Below are 21596 nucleotides of genomic sequence, written 5' to 3'. Positions count from 1 at the left end.
GTTTACTATCATTACTCTGAATTCTTTTTCCGGTAGACTGCCTATTTCCTCTTCATTTGTTTGGTTTGGTGGGTTGTTACCTTGCTCCTTCATCTGCTGTGTTTTTCTCTGTCTTCTCATTTTGCTTAACTTACTGTGTTTGGGGTCACCTTTTTGCAGGCTGTAGGTTCGTAGTTCCCATTGTTTTTGGTGTCTGCCCCCAGTGGCTAAGGTTGGGTCAGTGGTTTGTGTAGGCTTCCTGGTGGAGGGGACTGGTGCCTGTGTTCTGGTGGATGAGGCTGAATCTTGTGTTTCTGGTGGGCAAGACCACGTCCAGTGGTGTGTTTTGGGGTGTCTGTGACCTTATTATGCTTTTAGGCAGCGTCTCTGCTAATGGGTGGGGTTGTGTTCCTGTCTTGCTAGTTGTTTGGCATAGGGTGTCCAGCACTATAGCTTGCTGGTCGTTGAGTGGAGCTGGGGCTTAGCATTGAGATGGAGATCACTGGGAGAGCTTTCACCGTTTGATATTACATGGAGGTGGGAGGTCTCTGGTGGACCAATGTCCTGACCTCGGCTCTCCCATGTTAGAGGCACAGGCCTGACACCCAGCTGGAGCACCAAGACCCTGTCAGCCACACGGCTCAGAAGAAAAGGGAGAAAAAAAGAAAGAAGGAAAGAAAAAAATAAAGTAAAATAAAGTTATTAAAATTAAAAAATACAAATAAATTATTAAAAATATAAAATAAAAAATTAATAAAAAGAAAAATAAAAAGAAAGAAAGAACGAAAGAAGAGAGCAACCAAACCAAAAAAGAAATCCACCAATGATAGCAAGTGCTAAAAACTATACTAAAAAAAAAAAAAAAAAAAAAAAAGGACAGACAGAACCCTAGGACAAATGGTAAAAGCAAAGCTATACAGACAAAAACACACAAAGAAACATACACATACACACTCACAGAAGGAGAAAAAGAAAAATATATATCTATATCTATATCTATATAAAAAAAAGAGAGCAACCAAATCAATAAATCTACTAATGATAATAAACTCCAAATACTAAACTAAGATAAACATAAAACCGGAAACGAATTAGATGCAGAAAGCTAACCCGAAGTCTACAGTTGCTCCCAACGTGCACTGCCTCAATTTTGGGATGATTCATTGTCTGTTCAGGTATTTCAGAGATGCAGGGTACATCAGGTTGATTGTGGAGATTTAATCCACTGCTCCTGCGGTTGCTGGGAGAAATTTCTCTTTCTCTTCTTTGTTTGCACAGCTCCTGGGGTTCAGCTTTGGATCTGGCCCCGCCTCTGCGTGTTGGTCGCCTGAGGGCATCTGTTCTTTGCCCAGACAGGACGGGGTTAAAGGAGCAGCTGATTAGGGGGCTCTGGCTCACTCAGGCTGGGGGGAGGGAGGGGTGTGGAATGTGGGGCGAGCCTGCCGTGGCAGAGTCCGGTGTGACGTTGCAACAGCCTGAGGCGTGCCGTGTGTTCTCCTGGGCAAGTTGTCCCTAGATCACGGGACCCTGGCAGTGGCGGGCTGCACAGGCTCCTGGGAGGGGCAGTGTGGACAGTGACCTGTGCTTGCACACAGGCTTCTTGGTGGCTGCAGCAGCAGCCTTAGCGTCTCATACCCATCTCTGGTATCTGCGCTGATAACCGCGGCTTGCGCCTGTCTCTGGAGCTCCTTTAGGCTGTGCTCTGATCCCGCATCTCCTCGTGCACCCTGAAACAATGGTGTTTTGCCTCTTAGGCAGGTCCAGAGTTTTCCCCAGACTCCCTCCCGGCTAACTGTGGCGCACTAACCCCCTTCAGACTGTGTTCACGCAGCCAACCCCAGTCCTCTCCCTGGGGTCTGACCCCCGAAGCCTGAGCCTCAGCTCCCAGCCCCCACTCGCCCCAGCTGGTGAGCAGACAAGCCTCTTGGGCTGTCTCTCAGTGCTGGTCGGCACTGATCCTTTGTGCGGGAATCTCTCTGCTTTGCCCTCAGCACCCCAGTTGCTGCGCTTTCCTCCGTGGCTCCGAAGCTTCCCCCATGCCACCCCCTGTCTCCTCCAGTGAAGGGGCTTCCTAGTGTGTGGAAACTTCACAGCTCCCTCCCAGAGGTGCAGGTCCTGTCACTATTCTTTTGTCTCTGTTTGTTCTTTTTTCTTTTGCCCTACCCAGGTATGTGGGAAGTTTCTTGCCTTTTGGGAGGTCTGAGGTCTTCTGCCAGCGTTCAGTAGGTGTTCTGTAGGAGCTGTTCCACATGTAGATGTATTTCTGACGTATTTGTGGGGAGGAAGGTGATCTTCACGTCTTACTCTTTTGCCATCTTGAAGGTCTCTCCTCTCACTGGCCTATTTAAAAAATTTTTAACATATGGCTACCAAGAGGGTAAGGGGAGGTGGGATGAATTGGGAGATTGGGATTGACATATTTACACTTTTGATACTATGTATAAAATAGATAACTAATGAGAATCTCCTGTATAGCACAGGGATCTCTACTCAATGCTCTATCTCACTTTAAATCCAAAGCCAGAAATGATTAAGCTTAGTGAAGAAGGTATGTCAAAAGACATAGGCAGAAAGCTAGGCCTCTTGCGCTAAACAGTTAACCAAGTTGTGAATGCAAAGGAAAAGTTCTTAAAGGAAATTAAAAGTGCTACTCCAGTGAACACACAAATGTTAAGAAAGTGAAACAGCCTTATTACTGATATGGAGAAAGTCTGAGTGATCAGGTTAGAAGAGCAAACCTGCCACAAAATTCCCTTAATTCAAAGCAAGGCCCTAACTCTCTTCAATTCTAGGAAGGCTGAGAGAGATGAGGAAACTGCAGAAGAAAAGTCTGAAGCTAGCAGAGGCTGCTTCATGAGGTTTAAGGAAAGAAGCCACCTCCATAACATAAAAGTACAAGATGAAGCAGCAAGGTGATGCAGAAGCTGCAGCAAGTTATCCAGAAGGTTTAGTTAAGATAATTAATGAAGGTAGCTACACTAAACAAGAGATTTTCAGTGTAGAAAAAACAGACTTATATTGGAAGAAGATGCCATCTAGGACTTTTAAAACTAGAGAGGAGAAATCAATGCCTGGCTTCAAGTCTTCAAAGGACAGGGTGACTCTCTTGTTTGGGGCTTATGTAGCTGGTGACTTTAAGTTGAATATTTTAAAGCCACTGTGGAGACCTATTGCTCAGAAAGGAAAGATTCCTTTCAAAATGTTACTGCCCATTGGCAATGTACCTGGTCACCGAAGAGCTCTGATGGAGATGTACAATGAGATTAATGTTGTTTTCATGCCTGTTAACACAACATTCATACTGCAGCCCATGGATCAAGGAGTCATTTTGACTTTCAAGTCTTATTATTGAAGAAATATACTTCATGAGGCTATAGCTCCCATAGATAGTGATTCCTCTGATGGAGGGCAAAGTAAATTGAAAACCTCTGGAAAAGATTCACCATTCTAGATGCCATTAAGAACATTTGTGATTCATGGGAAGAGGTCAAAATATCAACATTAACAGGAATTTGGAAGAAGTGATTCTGACCCTCACGGGTGATTTTGAGGGGTTCAGGACTTCATTGGAGGAAGTAACTGTAGGTGTGGTGGAAATAGCAAGAGACCTAGAATTAGAAGTGGAGCCTGAAGATGTGACTGAATTGCTGCAATCTCATGATAAAACTTTAAAGAATGAGTTGCATCTTATGGATGAGCAAAGAAATTGGTTTCTTGAGATGGAATCTACTCCTGGTGAAGGTGCTGTGAAGATTGTTGAAATGACAACAAAGGATTTAGAATATTACATAAACTTAGTTGATAAAACAGCAACAGGGTTTGAGAGGACTGACTTCAATTTTGAAAGAAGTTCTACCATGGTAAAATGCTATCAAAGATCAATGCATGCTACAGAGAAATTGTTCATGAAAGGAAGAGTCAATCAACACAGCAACATTCATTGTTGTCTTATTTTAAGAAATGGGTTGGGTTGACCAAAGCTACCCCAATCTTCAGCAACCAACACCCTGATTAGTCAGCAGTCATCAACATCGAGGCAAGACCCTCCACCAGCAAAAGATTAGGGTTCGCTAAAGCCTTAGATAATGGTTAGAAATTTTTAGCAATAAAGTATTTTAAAAGTAAGATATGTACATTTTTTTAGACAATGCCATTGCACACTTAATAGACTGCAGTATAGTGTAAATATAACTTATAGGTACTGGGAAACCAAAAAGCTCCTGTGACTCACTTCATTGCAATATTCTCATTATTGTGGTGGTCTGGAACCCGACCTGCAATATCTCTGAGGTATGCCTGTAATTTATTGGTTACACAGACCGACCCTTGTCCAATGTGAGAGGGGACCATATAAAGGTGTGAATACCAGAAGGCAGGGATCACTGGGGGCCATCCTGGACTCTGGCTCCCACAATCTGAAACCCATTAGATACGCTTAAGTCCATGAGTTCACAGTAGAAAAAATTTAGAAAACTACACCTTACAAGAGACATAAAAGACCAATTTAAAAAAAAAAAAAAACGGGCAAGACTAACTATAGCAGCTAGGGATGCACACTTGATTGATAAAATTATAAAGAAGTGCAAGGGAAGTTACCAAAGCAGGACAGTGGAAGTAAATGATTACTCTAAAAGCCAAGATAGTAGTTACTTTGGAAAGGGTGGGGACAGTCTGTGATAGAGATGGGGCACATGGAGAGGCTTCTAGGTGGCTGGCAAAGTTTTATTTCTTGACCTGGTGTCAAGGTAAATGAAAGTGTTTACCTTTTAATAATTTACTGAGACATGAATTTGTTTCATGTGGTTTTTCTTTACCTGTGTTTTATTTTACAATAAAAAGATAAAAACAACATCTCTAAAGATAATACATCCATGTGGTAAAACACTCAAAACAGTGGAAAATTTTATATAGTGAAAAATCAATCTTCCCAACTCATCTCCTAGTAATTTTCTTCCCTAGGAGTAGCCGTTGTCACCTGCTTCTTGTGTATCTATCCAGAGAGATCTCATGCACATAAAATCACACACATACACGTATGTATGTGTGTATGTGTGTATATATATATATGTATGTATATATAAATATAAATGTGTATAAAATTTCCTCTCATTTAAAAGTATAAGTGGTAGAATTAGAATACCATGCACAACAGGGAATTATATTCAATATCCTACCTATAGTGGAATATAATCTGAAAAAAAAATAACTGAATCACTTTGCTGTACACCTGAAACTAACACAATGTTGTAAATCAATTATACTTCAATTAAAAACGATTTTTTCCCTTTACATTGCCATATTTTCTAAATATCCAAAATTGTGTGGCTTTTACTTTGATAATTATAAAAAGTTATTAAAATACAAAATAAACTTAAAAAAAAAGAATACCATGCACATATTCTGATCTTTGTTTATTTCACTAAATATTTTATTTTGTGGATAATATATCTACTATCACATAGTGCCCTTAAACAACATGGGGGTTAGGTGTACTGATTCCCCTCACAGTCGAAAATCACATACAACTTTTGACTCCTCAAAAACCTAACTGGAAGCCTTACCAATAACATTAACACTCGGTTAAGACATATTTTGTATAAGTATTATATACTGTTTTCTTACAGTAAAGTAAGCTAGATTAAAAAATGTTATTAAGAAAATCATAGGAGGAGAAAATACATTTACAGTACTATACTTAAGTTTATGTCCTCTGTTTACAAGGTGAGTTACTTGTCAGTACCTACATTAATATTGTATGTAATACAAAACACTGTAGATGTTATACATGTTACTAACACTAGACATCAAAAATGAAAAGATAATGTGAAAAAGAAATTCATATTTTTTAACAGATAAAACGATTCATGCTTTGATAACAAAGAAGCAGCAATGTGTTTGCTTTAATGGTAGCTTTGTGTAATCAATAAGATTGCTTCATGGTAGAGTAGCCTATACACTAATGAATAAATCATTATAAAATTTTTGTGGCATGTAGTATTACAGTCTTATTTATAATACAGTATTGGAAACATTATTACATTTTTTAAAAAAACACTTACCTGTGGTAACAGGCTGATATGCAGTTTCTCCAAGTACAGGAGAGAGAGGCATCCTGTATAGTAATGTAATTCTTTGAAAGCTTATAAAACAGTAAGAAAACTAACACATTATTAATTTTGTATTAAATATCACTCACCTTATGCCTATGTAGGAATAGACTAGTATCTACATAATTTTTACTCATTCATGACATGCCTTTTTCTTAATTTTTTCAATATTTTAGGCCACGCATTTCATCTGCACATTTTTTCAAATTGTCAAAAATATTTTTAAAAATTCTATTGTATTTATTGAAAAATATCTGCGTATAAGTGAACCCCCACTGTTCAAACCCATATTGTTCAATGGTCAAGTGTATAAAGTCATTTCCTATCTCTAGGCAACAACCCATATATTTTAGCCTGTAAATAGCAGTTTAAATCAGAAGGTAACTTTTCTAAGAATATTCTCTATTAAGTCAGCAGATATGTTTCTAATTTCTCAATGTGGAGATACCGTTCATATTGATTTTGAAGGTACACATTTTTCATAAAGTTTAAAATTTACCTGTTTGTTTTTTTCACCCAACCTTTCAGCTTAAACAAACCTGTTCACCCTTTGATTCAGACAAGATTACCTAGGGAAGGGTGGATTCTGGAGTTAGCAAAGTGCTTCTTCAGCATTTCCTTCAATGAACTCACAAGAGATTTTATGGCAAGTGTTAAAACAACGCACTTGTGACTAACCTTTGTGCTTCTCAGCTGATAACTGCCTGTTTATGGTGATAACCAAGATTAAAGGAGACAGAGGTACAGGCCTCTACAGCCTTTAAACTCTAATCTTGGACTAGTAAATGTTTCCTGGGCACCAAACTATATTGTTTAAAAAAAAAAAAACTTGGTCAAGTGTTTTAACTATTTTTTTCCCTTTATTTCTTGCTTTTTCAGTGGGTTAAGTAGTATTTATTGAGTATCTACCATACAGTTAGCAGTGGGGTGCCCTGGGGGTATCAAGGAAGGAAGTACAAAGAAAGAGCTTACAGTCTTGTGGGGATTCACAGTATATATACATATGAACCAGCTAGTGAACAAGATGTATTATATATATTATATCTTGTGTGTTTATCTCAATGTATGTAAACATATATAAACATATGCAGTACAACGTAAATATACACGTATGCTAAGTGGTGTGGCACAGATAGTTAGAAAGTATGAAAATTACGTGAAGGGACAATAAGCCAAAGCAGTTGGAAGGTAATGTGAATCCAGTTGTCAGGCAAGACTCTGTGCTGCAACAAGCTCTGGAGCTAAGTTTTTCTTTTGAAATAATTATAGACGCACAGGAAGTAGCAAAAATAGTACAAAAAGGTCCCATGTACCATTCCCCCAGGTTCCCCCAATAGTAACGTCTTATGTAACTTGAGTACAATACCCACACTGGCATACCGACATTGAAACAACCTACAGCTCTTTTCCAGATTTCACCAGTTTTACATGCACACACTTCCATGGAGCTGAGTTTTGATAAATGAGTTCAATAGACAAGAGGAATGAGAAAAAAACTAGAGATAAACAAAGCCTCACAGGACAGTTACTTTGAAGAACTGCCCTCTTTCTTGTTCTTCCAACTCTTAGGCATCCCCTATGCAAATTAACCACACTGCTTTTCCTCACTGGAGGTTGGCTTGTTACCTCCTCTTCACAAATGTTACCCAAGCACTTACTCCTGTTCTCTCTCTCTTTTTTTTAATTGAAGTATAGTTGATTTACAATGTTGTGTTAATTACTGCTGAACAACAAAATGATTCAGTTATACATATATATATACATGCTCTTCTTAAAAAATATTCTTTTCCATTATGGTTTAACATAGGATATTGAATGTTGTTCTATGTGCTATGCTGTAGGACCGTGTTGTTTATGCATTCTGTATGTAAAAGCTTAAGTCTGCTACCCCCAACCTCCAACTCCATCCCTCCACCATCCCTCTCCCCACTGGCAACCACCAGTCTGTTCTCTATGTCTGTGATTCTGTTTCTGTTTCATAGATAGGTTCATTTGTGTTATATTTTAGAGTCTACATATAAGTGATATCATATGGTTTGTCTTTCTCTTTCTGACTTACCTCACTTAGTATGATAATCCCTGGTTACATCCATGTTGCTGCAAATGGCATTATTTCGCTCTTTTTATGGCTGAGTAGTATTCCATTGTGTATATGTACCACATCTTCTTTATCCATTCATCTGTCACTCCTGTTCTCTTATTCCAGTGATCCAAACATAGGCAGTCTCCCTCCTAGAAACCATTTGTTTTCTGTGAGCTAGTTTGTAAATAAGTAGTTGGAACCCAGAACAGATTTTCTCATGGAAACAGAGGTACATAGATTATGGGTTCCCTGGCCCATCTCTGGGCCACGTAACTCAAAATGTAACTAATCTCTTTACAGAACAATACTGATCATTGCTGTACATGGTGGTAGTGGTTGGGTTTCTGAGAGTTAGGGAGGAGGATTCTCTGCTATGTCAGATGGGCTCCTATCTTAATAGGAGTTCTATTGCTACAAACTCCCACTGCATACAATGGATAATATTAAAGGAAAAGTCCCTTTTTTATACTTTTAATTACACAAAATAAAATCTTTCCTAATTCAAGTATTCACCCACTTAACTATCAGTTCTGTAAGAGATGACAGAGGAAGTGCAGACAAGGGAGCTGTTAGGAGAACTAGGCAGAGAAATACTGAAAAGAGAGCTCCTTAAAGGAAATACACCAGAATAATACAGTGATTGTCTCTGAGAGGTGGAATTACCAGTGATTCATTCTTCATATTTTCTCTCTTTCTCTCTCTCCCTCTCCCTCATCCTCACTCTCTCTGTTTCTTTTGTATCTTTCTGAATTTTCCAAATTCTCTACAACTGGGATGCATGGCTTTTATAACCACAAAAATTAGAGTGCTCTGGAATGAAAGAGGTGCATGCAGGTTTTTGAAGCAGTTCCCAATATGGTTGGCAGGAGAGGGGGTAGAATATGGAGCAATGTGCTCCACAAGGTAGAAGCAAGGTGGTTTCCAAGTACAGTAACAGGTACCTGGAAAGGTAGGAACCTTCTGAGTGGGCACAGGCATGTACACAATTCAGAACTTTACAGGGGAGAGGTTTACTCTGGGAATGCACAGATGCTATCCTTTCCTCGGTTCCTGCAATGAAATACAAAGCTACCATTGACACCTTTGGGCAGGGTCCTGCCAGAGTCAAGAAAGGAGCCTGATTGCTACTGAGCCATAAGTCCTTTAAGCCCTGGGTTTACATCACCATTCTGGAAGAAGTTATACTGAAAACCATGCATGTTAAGGCATGTTCACAGATCATTTTCCATTTCTGCCCAGAGCGTCAAACAGCAGTGTTTAGGCTTCTTAGGTCCTCTCTATGCTGTCCTAGATGGGACTTTAAGTCTATAGATACTTATAAATACTTATGCCATGCCCTTTAAATATGGTCTACAAGCCCACATGAAAGTATTTGTCTTCTCATCTCTCCTTATCTCAGTGATGATTGCATTACTTCCAGTAATCATCTGCTTTTGTAGTTTTTGATTTCCATTATGCTATTACAACTTCGTAGAATATTTATGGGAACATGATACTAATACATGTGCAATATATTTGGTTTCTCCCTGTAGATACAATCATGCTGGCCTAAGCATACTAATGCCATAAAAAGCTAAAATGCTTCAACTTGCTTATTCTTCATGCTTTTAAAAAAATGAGAATTCCTCAGTCCCATAAAATAGAGATACTTAGCAATTTGCATCTATTTCTTGATAACTTTAAGAGAGGTTAATTTGGAACAAATATGATATTTTAGTAAAGATAATAAAGTTCCTACTTCAATTTAATTTTGTTGTATAAACACTTCTTGCATGCTGGACCATGTCAATGCTAAGTGAAGCAAAAGTGAGAAAGAAGCAGTTCCTATCTTTACAGGGTGTACAATCTAGTCAAAACAAAACAAAAATTGATGAAAGCTTTTAAGTGAATATCCCTTTTGTCATCGTACCAAAGGAGGTCTGTAATAATCAGAGATACTAAAGTGATTGTGAAGAACCTCCTGGCTGAATGGAAGTGGGGTGTAGGAAGGATTGTGGGTGGCATGAGAGGTAGGATGACTATATAAACCTGGGCACTTTTGAGAATAAAAGAGGTGCTACTAATATTTATGTTTATGCAAGAGGCACAATCTTAGTCTATTTTAGGCCAACAGGGAGTCATGATGCCCTTCGTTAAAAAAATGGATTTAGGAGAACTTCCATGAATATAAATGGTAGGGAAGTGTATTAGTTTGCGAGGGCTGCCACAAAAGGATGGCTTAAACAATGGAAATTTTATTGTCTTGCAGTTTTGGAAGTTAGAAGTCCAAAATCAAGGTGTCAGCAGGGTCAGTTCTTTCTGAAGACTGTGAGGGAAAGATCTGTTCCAGACCTCTCTCCGTGGCTGAAGAAGGTTGTCTTTTTCCTGTATCTTCACATCATCTCCCCTCTATGCATGTCTCTATGTCCAAATTTCCCCTTTTTATAAGGACACTAGTCATATTGGCTTAGAGTCCATCCTAATGACCTCATTTATCTTGATTGCCTCCATAAAGACCATATCTCCAGATAAGGTCACATTCTGAAGTACTGGGGATTAGTACACTAATGTATCTTTGTTTGGTGGGGGGCATGATTTAACTAATAACAGGAAAGATGGTAGAAACTTGACAAGAGCACCACAATAGAAGAGATGTTACATCTGGATGGCTAGTGGGCACTGTCTTCTTAGTATACATCATGATCAGGAGGCAATTCTATTATAGGCTTTAATAAGGTAAGATGGGTGGGGAGAATAAACAGAATGGAGGATGATTAGAGAAATAGAAACTTTTATTTTGGGGGATTATTAGTGTTCTACAATTCCTCCTTCCATTGGGCAATAAAGACTGGACACTCGTGGCAGAGGATGTTCAAGTGACAGTTGACTAGAGCATGTGGAGCTATGGGATGCCATGTCTGGGAGGTGCCACAAATAGACTGGTCAATTTTTACCACATTAGTTGATAATTCTCTACTATGAGATCTGACTTTACTTATGAAATTAAAGCTATTTTTTCCTTTCCCCATCTCCACAGGGATTTTATGATTCACAGAATAATAAATATGATGAATTCTGAGCTCTGTGGAGGAATGATCTTGAGTTAGTTCAAAGTGGCTATAGTGACAAAGGTTTTTTGTCTTTGGGCATGTTCGTGAAATTGCATATAAAACTGATCACTTATACTTTCAAAATATTGAATAGCAGGCAGACAAAAAGTTAGGGAGAGGAATATACATTTTGTTTGGCTTACATGTTAGTGGCTTAGATGTAGGAACATTAGGCCTTTACCTGCTTGCAAAATGCAATCTGTGTTCTTGTGTCATTACCGTGAAAGGTCAATGAGAAACTTCATACATTATGATGACATGTAGATTCCATGCTGAAATTCACATAGGATTGTTCTTATTCTTATGTTACGCTTTCTTCATTTATCTTGATCTTCATAAGTATAGATAAAATAGTGGTACACACATTTTCTTGGCAAAGAAGAAATTGGCATATCACTGTTGTGTGTTCAGTTAAACAGCTGTAGCTAAAACAAAATTATCCTAGACTATGTGGTTAGGAAGCACCAGGCTTTTAAAAAAAAACAAAAAAGCAGCACCAGGTTAGTCAGTGTAATACACAAATCATAAAACATTAAAAGAAAATAAAAATAGCGTTGGTCCTTAACTTGTGGGCTCAAAGGGCCTGCGAAGTGAGTGAAATGCATGTTTTATTAAGTCAGGAAGAATAAATGATCAGTAAAAGGGTAATATTGGAATTTCAGACACACTAATCCTGTAAGTCATTCCAAGATATATAGGATTTTAATTTTAAATTAATTTAAAAAATTATTTTTAATATAAGGTCTCATTACAGAATACTTAGAAAAATGAAAAGGAGTCATTTCTTCCTAATTTTTTTCTATATGGTCTTTGACATAGTTGTACTCATTCAGTACATACAATGTTCTAGCTCCCTTTTTGGCTTTGCAGACTCTTCATTGTTAACATTTTTTAACAGTTATATAATTGCCCATCTGATAGCTTACTTAATTACTTCTCAAATAATAGACTTTAACAAATCCCTAATGTATTATGTTATATAATTTTGATATAAATATCTTATTATGTAAATTTTCATCATATTAGGGTTTTTTTGGGCAGGAGATGTGATCTTTCTGGGTCATAGGGTTATGAGGCCTTTTATGACAGCACTTTGTTCTTAGGTCAGTAAGATAGTCTCCATTTTATCAGAGCCTAAAATGACTAAATAAATTTCGTGGTTGGATCGTAGCAATTCTGAATTTAATATCTAAGCATAATGACCTTGTCTTTTTTTAAAAAAGATTTTTTTAATATATATTTTTTAATATTTATTTATTTATTTTATCTTTGGTTGAATTGGGTCTTCATTGCTGCACGCAGGTTTTCTCTAGTTGCAGCGAGCGGGGGCTACTCTTCATTGTGGTATGCGGGATTCTCATTGCGGTGGCTTCACTTGTTGCGGAGCATGGGCTCTAGGTGCGCGGGCTTCAGTAGTTCCGGCACGTGGACTCAGTAGTTGTGGCTCTAGAGTGCAGGCTCGGTAGTTGTGGCACATGGGCTAAGTTGCTCTGCAGCGTGTGGGATCTTCCTGGCCCAGGGCTCGAACCCTTGTCCCCTGCATTGGCAGGTGGATTCTTAACCACTGTGCCACCAGGGAAGTCTGATAATGAGCTTGTCTTAAAGAAGTTTGAATTATTATACCTTCAAGGATGTTACAGAAATGCTTGGGCATCTTTTTTTTTTAATTAAAATATTTTTTCTTTAAAAAAATTTTGTTTTGTCTGTCTGGGCATCTTTATCATCAAGTAAATCACATGCAGTTTGTTTAGAGAAAGATGTAATAGAAAGATCTCATCAGTAATGGAAGTGTGCAGATTGTTTTGCTATGCAGACATGCTACTGCACTGAGAGTTGGAAAAAAGTAAGACTTTGCCCAGGGTTTATAAATACTTTTACCAAAGTAACATTAAAAAAATAAATAAATAATCACAAAATAAAACCTCACTAGTAGGGGCTTCCCTGGTGGCGCAGTGGTTGAGAATCTGCCTGCCAATGCAGGGGACGCGGGTTCGAGCCCTGGTCTGGGAAGATCCCACATGCTGTGGAGCGGCTAGGCCCGTGAGCCACAACTACTGAGCCTGCGCGTCTGGAGCCTGTGCTCCGCAACAAGAGAGGCCGCGATAGTGAGAGGCCCGCACACCGCGATGAAGAGTGGCCCCCGCTTGCCACAGCTAGAGAAAGCCCTCGCACAGAAACGAAGACCAAACACAGCCATAAATAAACAAACAAACAAACAAACAAACAAACAAACCTCACTAGTAAATGAAAGTTGAAATTATTTTGGATAGGAACTCTGACAGGATGGAAACACCATGGGCCCTGGAGTCAGACAAACTGTCTTTGGAATTGCAGCTCTGCCACTTATTCAACCTCTGACTCTGGACAAGTTTTGGCTTTTCAGAAACTCAGATTGTATAAAATGGTGGTTAATAATGTATTAAATAAAAATAAGGCATATATCAAATTGCCTAGTCTACAGTGAGTGCCCATTTATTACTAATTAGTAATATTTCTTCCCTCCTTTATTCATGGCTCACACTGAAAATGTAAAGAATATTTCAGGAGGAAATATATAATTTAAAATACTTAAAAAGGGACTTCCCTGGTGGCGCAGTGGTTAAGAATCTGCCTGCCAATGCAGGGGACACGGGTTCGAGCCCTCGTGCGGGAAGATCCCACATGCCACAGAGCAACAAAGCCCGTGCACCACAACTACTGAAAGCCTGCGTGCCTAGAGCCTGTGCTCCACAGCAAGAGAAGCCACTGCAATGAGAAGCCCGCACACTGCAACGAAGAGTAGCCCTCACTCGCTGCAACAAGAGAAAACCTGTGTGCAGCAACGAAGACCCAACACAGCCAAAAAATAAATAAATTTAAATAAATAAATAAATAAATAAAATAAACTACTTAAAAAGACTCTCATTTTAGTTCAAGGGACTCTATAAATGAGTTTTGCAACTTTCTGTGAGGCTGTACTATATTCATTTAAAAATAAAAAGTTGGACTTCCCCGGTGGTCCAGTGGTTAAGGCTCCATGCTTCCACTGCAGGGTCATGGGTTTGACCCCTGATGGGGGAAGTTCCGCATGCCGCTCCGTGTGGCCAAAATAATAATAATAATAATAATAAAAATTTTAAAATAAAAAGTTAAGAAAAATAAAAAGACAGTATTAGATAAATGAGTCAGGTATGGAGGGTTCAATTAGTTGGTTCCTTCTGGTTAAGTCATTTATTTTTTCTGTCTCTCAGTTTCTCACCTGAAATGGACAAACACAATTCCTAATCTACTAGAGTACTTGTTCCAAGGATGAACAATTGTGGTTCACATTTTAGGGAGAACATAATAGGTCGAATACTGTTTCCTTTCAAGTAATTTAATCAAGAGAAAAGGACTAAGGGTTAAAAATTTCTTACTGTTAGACATGTCTTGTTGAATAAATATATTCTTTTTTTTTTTTGCTTGCTCTGGGTCTTATTTGCGGCAGGCGGGCTCCTTTAGTTGTGGCACACAGGCTCCTTAGTTGTGGCATGCGAACTCTTAGTTGTGGCATGCATGTGGGATCTAGTTCCTTCACCAGGGATTGAACCCAGGCCCCCTGCATTGGGAGCACAGAGTCTCAACCACTGCGCCACCAGGGAAGTCCCAATAAATATATTCTTAATTCTGATATATACAAGTAATAAAAACCAAGTTCTGGGACTTTCCTGGTGGTCCAGTGGTTAAGACTCCAGGCTCCCAAAGCCTGGGTTTGATCCCTTGTCAGGGAACTAGATCCTGCATGCCTCAACTAAGAGTTCACATGCTGCGACTTAAAGAGCTGGCACGAGGCAACAAAGATCCAGCGTGCCACAACTAAGACCCGGCACAGCCAAATAAATAATTAATTAATAAAACAAAAACAAAAACAAAAAAACAAGTTCTGATTCAGTCATCCAACTAAATTTTTAATGAATGCTCGTTATGTTCAAGGTGTGAGTACAGAAAACAATGGACTTTTACAGCCACACACATCTGTTTTCAAATTTTTGTTGGCTTCACACCTAATTAGCTGTGAGACTGGTGATATATATATATTCTTAACATCTTTATTCGAGTATAATTGCTTTACAATGGTGTGTTAGTTTCTGCTTTATAACAAAGTGAATCAGCTATACATATACATATATCCCCATATCTCCTCCCTCTTGCGTCTCCCTCCCATCCTCCCTATCCCACCCCTCTAGGTGGTCACAAAGCACCGTGCTGATCTCCCTGTGCTATGTAATTGCTTCCCACTAGCTATCTATTTTACATGTGGTAGTGTATATATGTCCATGCCACTCTCTTACTTCATCTCAGCTTACCCTTACCCCTCCCCGTGTCCTCAAGTCCATTCTCTACATCTGTGTCTTTGCTGTCCTGCCCACAGCTTCTTCAGAACCATTTTTTTTTTTTAGATTCCATATATACGTGTTAGCATACAGTATTTGTTTTTCTCTTTCTGACTTACTTCACTCTGTATGACAGACTCTAGGTTCATCCACCTCACTACAAATAATTCAATTTTGTTTCTTTTAATGGCTGAGTAATATTCCATTGTATATATGTGCCACATCTTCTTTATCCATTCATCTGTTGATGGACACTTAGGTTGCTTCCATGTCCTGGCTATTGTAAAAAGAGCTGCAATGAACATTGTGGTACATGACTCTTTTTGAATTATGGTTTTCTCAGGGTATATGCCCAGTAGTGGGATTGCTGGGTCATATGGTAGTTCTGTTTTTAGTTTTTTGAGGAACCTCCATACTGTTCTCCATAGTGGCTTATCAATTTACATTCCCATCAACAGTGCAAGAGTGTTCCCTTTTCTCAACACCCTCTCCAGCATTTGTTGTTTGCAGATTTTTTGATGATGGCCATTCTGACTGGTGTGAGGTGATAACTCATTGTAGTTTTGATTTGCATTTCTCTAATGATTAGTGATGTTGAGCATCCTTTCATGTGTTTGTTGGCAATCTGTATATCTTCTCTGGAGAAATGTCTATTTAGGTCTTCTGCCCATTTTTGGATTGGGTTGTTCGTTTTTTTGTTATTGAGCTGCATGAGCTGCTTGTAAATCTTGGAGATTAATCCTTTGTCAGTTGCTTCATTTGCAAATATTTTCTCCCATTCTGAAGGTTGTCTTTTCTTCTTGTTTATGGTTTCCTTTGCTGTGCAAAAGCTTTTAAGTTTCATTAGGTCCCATTTGTTTATTTTTGTTTTTATTTCCATTTCTCTAGGAGGTGGGTCAAAAAGGATCTTGCTGTGATGTATGTCATAGAGTGTTCTGCCTAGTTTTCCTCTAAGAGTTTTATAGTGTCTGGGCTTACATTTAGGTATTTAATCCATTTTGAGGTTTTTTTTGTGTATGGTGTTAGGGAGTGTTCTAATTTCATTCTTTTACATGTAGCTGTGAGACTGGTGATATTCACAATGAAGATTTCTGACCCTCAGTGAAACCTCACAGAGATTTTGTGCAGAAAAAAATGAGGAAAACAATGAGGAAAGAAACTGAGTTATCTATTGTGGCACAACATGTAACCACCAAATTTAGTGGCTTAAAATACCATCAGTTCATTATTTCTCATGATTCTGAGGGTTGGCTGGTCTCTCCAAGTGGTCTTTCTTCCAGGATGGTGTTCTCAGGGCAGTGTTACAATAGGGTGAAGGCTGAAGCTGCAGGGCCACTGGAGGCCTAGGCTCAGGAACTTGAACCATGTCACTTTGGCCACATTTTACTGGCCAGAAGTCCAGCTCAGATTAATGGTGTGAAGAAGAGACATGGGAGGTTATTGCAAAATCACCTTGCAAAGAGGTATGCTGCTGGGATTGAGGGTCAGTAAATCAGTTATAGTATCAGCTGTGTTTGTTTTCAGGAAGCTTCAGATGATGCCATCTATCAGCGTGCCTGGCATTTTTGTTATAGTCAGTCTTCATCTTCCTCCTTTCCTCTCTTTAAGAATCATTCAAAGTTGCACGTGAAGACACAGTTCTAAAGGAGGCTAGGATCGGTGTCAATGTTCGTAATACACACTTTCAAACAGCACCCATAGCTACCTGAAGCCACCAGCATAGGCTTGTGTAACAATCTTGTGTGATAAGACTCCCAGTTAAATTTGAATTTCAGATAAGCAACGAATAGTTTTTTAGTATAAGTATGTCTTCTCTTGTTAACAGTTTGGCATATATTCTTCTAGAACTTTCCTGTGAATAATCCAACTTACACATATAAATTTTAAAAAATAGAATCATACTTACTTTTACTAGTTGCTATTTTCCTTTTCCATATCTGTACATTTAGATCTAACTCATTCTTTTAAAAGCTGCAATGGTGTTTTATGGTATGCACACACCAGTTTATTTATTTAAGCACCTGCTAATGGCTCTTTGGATTATTGGCAATCTTCCTTCATTACAAAGGTTGCTACTATGTATATCCTTATACACATATCTTAGTGTATCTCTGAAGTATGAAGTCCTAGGACTGGAATTGTGATGGGAAAGGTTATGCCTTGAATCCAGATAGCTAAAATGCCTTCAAAAAGGATATCATTTTAAACTCTTACCAAAAGTATTTGAGGGTTCCTATTTCTCCCCTTGCCAACCATGAATATTTTAATCTTTGCTTATGTGATAGGATAAATGATCCATTTTCATAGCAAATTGGGAGCATACTCCCATAGAAGCACTGAATTAGAAAAACATTTATTCAGTAGGCATAAGAAAATATATTGCTACCTTTCAAAAGGAAATTTGATTTGTAGCAGTTTAGGATAATGAATGGATGGAATTCAAACTCAGTACCTTGGGTTTGAATGGGAAGGTCTGAAAACAGAAACAGTCACACAGGAATGGATTGGAGGGCTGGATTTCATCCCTTCTTACTGGCAGTATACCTTTATCTTAAATTAATAACCCATAACTTTAAACTTCCCCCACTTGTGGAATGCCCTCTAGGTTTATCATCGTTTCCATTACCCACTTTAGAATGCCACTGCATTTATTTTGTTTCCTTTATGCTTCTGAAAGTGGTGGTGGCCACCCACAGTGAAAACCCTGAACACGAGATAATAATATACCATGATGCATTGGGCAAGAGTTTCCCATGGTACTCTTTCTTCTTTTTTTTTTTTTTTTTTAATAAATTTATTTATTTATTATTTTTAGCTGTGTGGGGTCTTCGTTTCTGTGTGAGGGCTTTCTCTAGTTGCGGCGAGCGGGGGCCACTCTTCATTGCGGTGCGCGGGCCTCTCACTATCGCGGCCTCTCTTGTTGCGGCTCCAGATGCGCAGGCTCAGTAGTTGTGGCTCATGGGCCTAGTTGCTCTGCGGCATGTGGGATCTTCCCAGACCAGGGCTCGAACCCGTGTCCCCTGCATTGGCAGGCAGATTCTCAACCACTGTGCCACCAGGGAAGCCCTACTCTTTCTTCTTGGTGCAAAGAAATAGAGTTGTTTCTGCTTTTTTTTTTTATGCAGTTAGTAACTTCTTTTTTTTTTAAATTTATTTTTGGCTGCATTGGGTTTTCGTTGCTGCGAGTGGGCTTTCTCTAATTGCGGCAAGTGGGGGGCTACTCTTTGTTGTGGTGCATGGGATTCTCATTGCAGTGGCTTCTCTTGTTGTGGAGCACGGGCTCTAGGTGCGGGGGCTTCAGTAGCTGTAGCACGCAGGCTCTAGAGTGCAGGCTCAGTAGTTGTGGCGCACAGGCTTAGTTGCTCTGCGGCATATGGGATCTTTCCGGACCAGGGCTTGAACCCATGTCCCCTGCATTGGCAGGTGGATTCTTAACCACTGCACCACCAGGGAAGTCCCAGAAATAGAGTTATTTATTGCTCATTTTTCTCCCCCTGGGCTGTCCAGAGAGGCTGGGAAGTATTACTGTGCAAATCCCCCAACAACCCTCAGCCCTATCCAAATAAATGAAAATGAACCAAAACCAAATCCAAGCTTCTAACAATTTTCTTTAGGAGAAGAGTGCATATATTAGAAACTATTCTTTAGTAGTCTCCAATAACTGGGACTCATCAAGATGTTCATGTATAGGGAATTACCTGCTGGTCCAGTGGTTAAGACTATGTGCTTTCACTGTGAGGGCATGGGTTCAATCCCTGGTTGGGGAACTAAGACCCTGCAAGCCATGCGACACAGCAAAAAACAAAAACAAAAACAAACAAAAAAGATCTTCACATATAAAAAAAAATGTTCTCATACCCATTTTTCTCTGCTGAAAAATCAGCTGTTTCCCTCCATTTTGAAATCATTAGGTTGACTTTAAAAGTTAGAGTAGTGTCTTAAAACCATGTTAGATCAGGAATAAAACATTCACAATGTTCAGGGTAAAAACGAAGATCTGATAAAGAAGAAAACATAGGAGAAAAGAATGGGAAGAGGGAGAAAGGGATCAGGGAGGGCAAACAAGTGAGAAAATCTGTTTATGTTGATGAGTGTTACCAATGGTGCCCCAGGTACAGTTTCACTTTTGATTGTCCCTCCTCCCTCTATAAACTCAAACTCCTTGCAGACTGGACAATGTCGTATTCATCTTTGTTTTCCCAGCACCCAGCAGGATGCCTGACAAACAGTCTGTGTTCAGGAAATATTTGTTGGCTTGAATTAAACCACCCTAGACCACTAATGAACACCCTAAAATTTAAATTTCATTGCTAGCCGCTTGGCAAAGGTATATTTGTGGCCAGGAGATTTTTTTACGCAAGCTTTCAAGTTGTGTGAGGTGCCTGTGAAAGATACAGATTCCTGGGCCCCACCCCAGAAATTCTGATACAGATGGTCTAGGTGGGGTGGGTGGGGGCTAGGGAATCTGCACTTTTAACAAATGCCTCAGGTGTTTCTGATACAGCCTGGGAACCAAAGGCAGCTTGCAAACTAGCACACCAGATACCTTAAGCCCTGGAATTGTCCTGATATTTTAGACTCTCTGCCTTGAAGCTTGATCTGAAAAGAATACACGACCATCCTAACATGTAAATTTACCAAAGAGTTTAAACTGGAAGTTGGTAATTACAGTGCACCAACACTCTTAAGAATCTTGAGTTCCAAACGTCTAGTCTTCTTGGTGGGTCTGCAGATTTCTGAGAGCTCCCAGTCTCTAGTGCTGTGACAGACCTAACAGGGGAGATGTATGGAGAAACACCAATCAAGAGGTGCTTACTTGCCTTAGGGGGGCTTCTGAATCTGTTAACTGCACACAGATCATTAACATTTTGAGGGAGCTGGGTCAAGGAGAATGAGATTAAATGCATTAATAGAAAAACAAACAACGACAAAATGTTAATACATATATGAGATGTTCAAGTTTTCTAACAAAGAAAAATTAAAACCACATTAAGAAATCAGGCTGAAAAAAGTGTCAGCAAATGTGAGCTCACTGGGCAGAAGTCCAGAATGGACTAAAAGGATAGGTGGTCCTAATTTGAAGTCAGTTAGGGATGAATGGCTAGCATTGTTAATTACAACACTTGTAATAAGTGAGCATCACCTCTGCCAACATACTGGGATTCACCCATAGTAACTGACCACAGCCTTAATCAAGACCGACTAGCCAGAGCAGCCCACCGAAAATAACAGAAATCACAAAGCTTTTGATCGTATTTTATGGATTTCAGTATAGCCTCTGAGGAAAGGGGATTTATTCGCTATCCTTCCCACTGTGTAGATAAACCCAGGCCCAGAGGGGTCACCTAACACCCAGTAACTCCCAGGTAGTAAACTGCTGGTTGTTAGGTTAAACCTCCTGTGTCCTCCCCGCACCACACTGACTCAACAATAACAGTACAATTAAATACGTCTGTGATGATGATGAAAATCCCATTTGACCCTTCCTCTACTCTTTGATCCAGGTAAGGTCGGAATCACCTCCTTTCTACACGAGAGGTAACTGAGGCCAAAAGGTATTGTGACAAATCTGTAGGGCTGTAAAAGGCAGCGTACGGAGGTGGAGCCCAGATCTGACTCCACAAGTCAGAAGCTCAGACAAGGCTTTGGCGGCGGGCCTGCAAGTCCAGGATGACAGCTCGCTCTGCGGAGGAGCGCTTACAGGTATGGTGGGCTGCCAGCCAGCGGGGCAAAGCGTCTTAGGCGGTTTACCAGATCTGAGCCCAGGGCCCTGGGTGCTTTAGGTGAGGCCAGCCACAAGATATCTAACTAGGATCTGGCATAGCTGGGATTTACGAAATACCTGCGCTCAAGTCCTGTGGTCTCCACACGGGTCTGATTAACATATCTGAGGGTTCGGCTACCGTAGGACACTTACTTAAGGGCACGCCCCACAGCCCGGTTGCCGGAGCTGGAATGGGGCCAGCGCGGAGGTGGTATCCGAGCG

General features: G+C 39.7%; 1 protein-coding gene across 5 annotated transcripts in view; it reads left to right on the top strand.

Annotated features, from left to right (window-relative positions):
- Positions 1-21596, top strand: part of TRPM6 (transient receptor potential cation channel subfamily M member 6) — a 211052-nt gene that overhangs the window by 49642 nt on the left and 139814 nt on the right. For all 5 annotated transcript variants that reach the window (XM_059924924.1, XM_059924925.1, XM_059924926.1 and 2 more), the window contains one exon: positions 21115-21313. Coding sequence is in view for 1 of the 5 variants with exons in the window: in XM_059924925.1 (XP_059780908.1) it covers positions 21281-21313 (33 nt within the window). In the remaining 4 variants the exon portion in view is untranslated. The remainder of the gene's footprint in view (positions 1-21114; positions 21314-21596) is intronic.

This window comes from Balaenoptera ricei, chromosome 6, assembly GCF_028023285.1.
Source record: "Balaenoptera ricei isolate mBalRic1 chromosome 6, mBalRic1.hap2, whole genome shotgun sequence".
Classification (NCBI taxonomy): Eukaryota; Metazoa; Chordata; class Mammalia; order Artiodactyla; family Balaenopteridae; genus Balaenoptera; species Balaenoptera ricei.
The sequence above is the reverse complement of the archived record's forward strand: the minus strand, read 5'-3'. Positions and strand labels throughout refer to the sequence as shown.